This window comes from Drosophila sechellia, chromosome 2R, assembly GCF_004382195.2.
Source record: "Drosophila sechellia strain sech25 chromosome 2R, ASM438219v1, whole genome shotgun sequence".
Classification (NCBI taxonomy): Eukaryota; Metazoa; Arthropoda; class Insecta; order Diptera; family Drosophilidae; genus Drosophila; species Drosophila sechellia.
In genome coordinates this window covers 4,805,718-4,807,236 of record NC_045950.1, presented here as the reverse complement: position 1 = coordinate 4,807,236, position 1,519 = coordinate 4,805,718, and the positions used below count along the sequence as shown (strand labels likewise).

Here is a 1,519-nt window from a genome sequence, read left to right as displayed (position 1 = left end):
TTTCAATGGGTACGATAAACATCACGTTCCGTGTAGGTTAATTATTATTATTATATTATATTAGATAACCCGAAAAGCGAAAGAATATCTATGTGCTCTTTTTTGGCAATTAAATCGGTCATACATATCGACCTTAGATTATTTCGATCAAAATTGCAAGAAACAAAATCATTTTTTTTTTGCTGCATGGGGTTAAAGACCCCAAGTCTACGTAATCTATACGTATTGATTGGTCTTATCTCTTGTCGTGTACATCTATTTACACTGATAACGTGGCTCATATAAGCGAGTGAACTGTTTGAGAACTGTTTAGTCTGCAATATAATGTCCGGCTATCAAGTCCCAACAGCTCGAGTAACTTCTTCAGAACGACGGGGTTTCGAAGTATCTATAGATGATGAGCCGGGAATTTCACTGTTCGCATTTCACGGCAGACTGAACGAACCAATTGTTGATCTGGTGTATCATACCTGGGCGGCGGATATCATTGGGAAGGATAAAGATGGCCGATGGACGTACACCAATCGAGATGTGGAGCTACAGGACGGAGACGTGCTTTACTACTGGACTACAGTGCGGTATAATGGCCGTGACTATCACCGGATGAACCAGAGTGCCAGCTTCTAAAAAACATGGATTCAAAGGAATATAGTATTGTTGTGGATGTTCCGTTTTTAGTTTTTTATAATAAACTAAGCGGTTTGCAAAAACACCGGAGATACTCTTTTTATATACTGAGATTAGATTTTCGCGGCAGTTGCATGATATGTAACTGTGCACTGCTGACAGTTTCTCTGCTGTATTTACATAAAAATCACAGAAAGCGAGCGAAAGATTTATGTTCCATCTGAAATAAAAAGGAAGTGAAAAAAGAGACAAATGAAAATTCCATAAACAAACAACCACTTGAGAAAAAGGACAAAGGAAAAGGAAAATAGCTGCAAGAAAAAGTTATATTTTTACGGTAAATAACTTTGCCCAGAGCTGGAAATTTCTTTGGAACAAAGAAATTGCGCATTCGCCATGTGGGATTGCAGGGTGCACGGTTCAAAAAATATGGGCGTGACAGACGGAGGCAGGTTTTTCCGAATGAAACCGGATGTAAAGAGTAAAAAGCAGTTGCTCGCACAATATTTTCTAGTGAAAATGCTATGCAAATTGATGTAAATTAACTTACGGAGCTTTTCTCCCTAATTATGTATTTGTCGACCTGATGTCGGAATTAACGTGCAACTTAAGTTTTCTCCCCCCAAACTTTCCCCCATTTGACCGGCATTGGTAAGCCCAAGGAAATATAATTCACAAATTGAATATAATTTCGGGCGACAGGCTCTTGATAAAATAAACATGCGTAAATAAGCTGATTACACGCATATTTGCATTTATACAGCTCCATTTCGGCCACGTATAATCGCACAGAAATGTATTCAAATTTTATCATATTTTAGTTCAACTTTCTCTCCGCACTTTCGCTCTTATGATTGCTTTTTTATATTCCCCTGCACCTCTGAAAATTATG

The 1,519-nt window shown here is 38.1% G+C and overlaps 1 protein-coding gene across 1 annotated transcript; it reads left to right on the top strand.

The window, feature by feature from the left end:
* Positions 1-314: 314 nt before the first annotated feature.
* LOC6608193 (gram-negative bacteria-binding protein 3) lies at positions 315-717 on the top strand. Its single transcript, XM_002032902.2, has one exon. It carries the CDS (start codon positions 325-327, stop codon positions 625-627), a length of 303 nt encoding a protein of 100 aa, XP_002032938.1. The 5' UTR covers positions 315-324; the 3' UTR covers positions 628-717.
* The last annotated feature ends 802 nt before the right edge of the window (positions 718-1,519 follow it).

Excerpts from the sequence above, each read along its gene's own strand:
- LOC6608193 (XM_002032902.2), top strand. The coding sequence starts at position 325 with ATGTCCGGCTATCAAGTCCCAACAGCTCGAGTAACTTCTTCAGAACGA.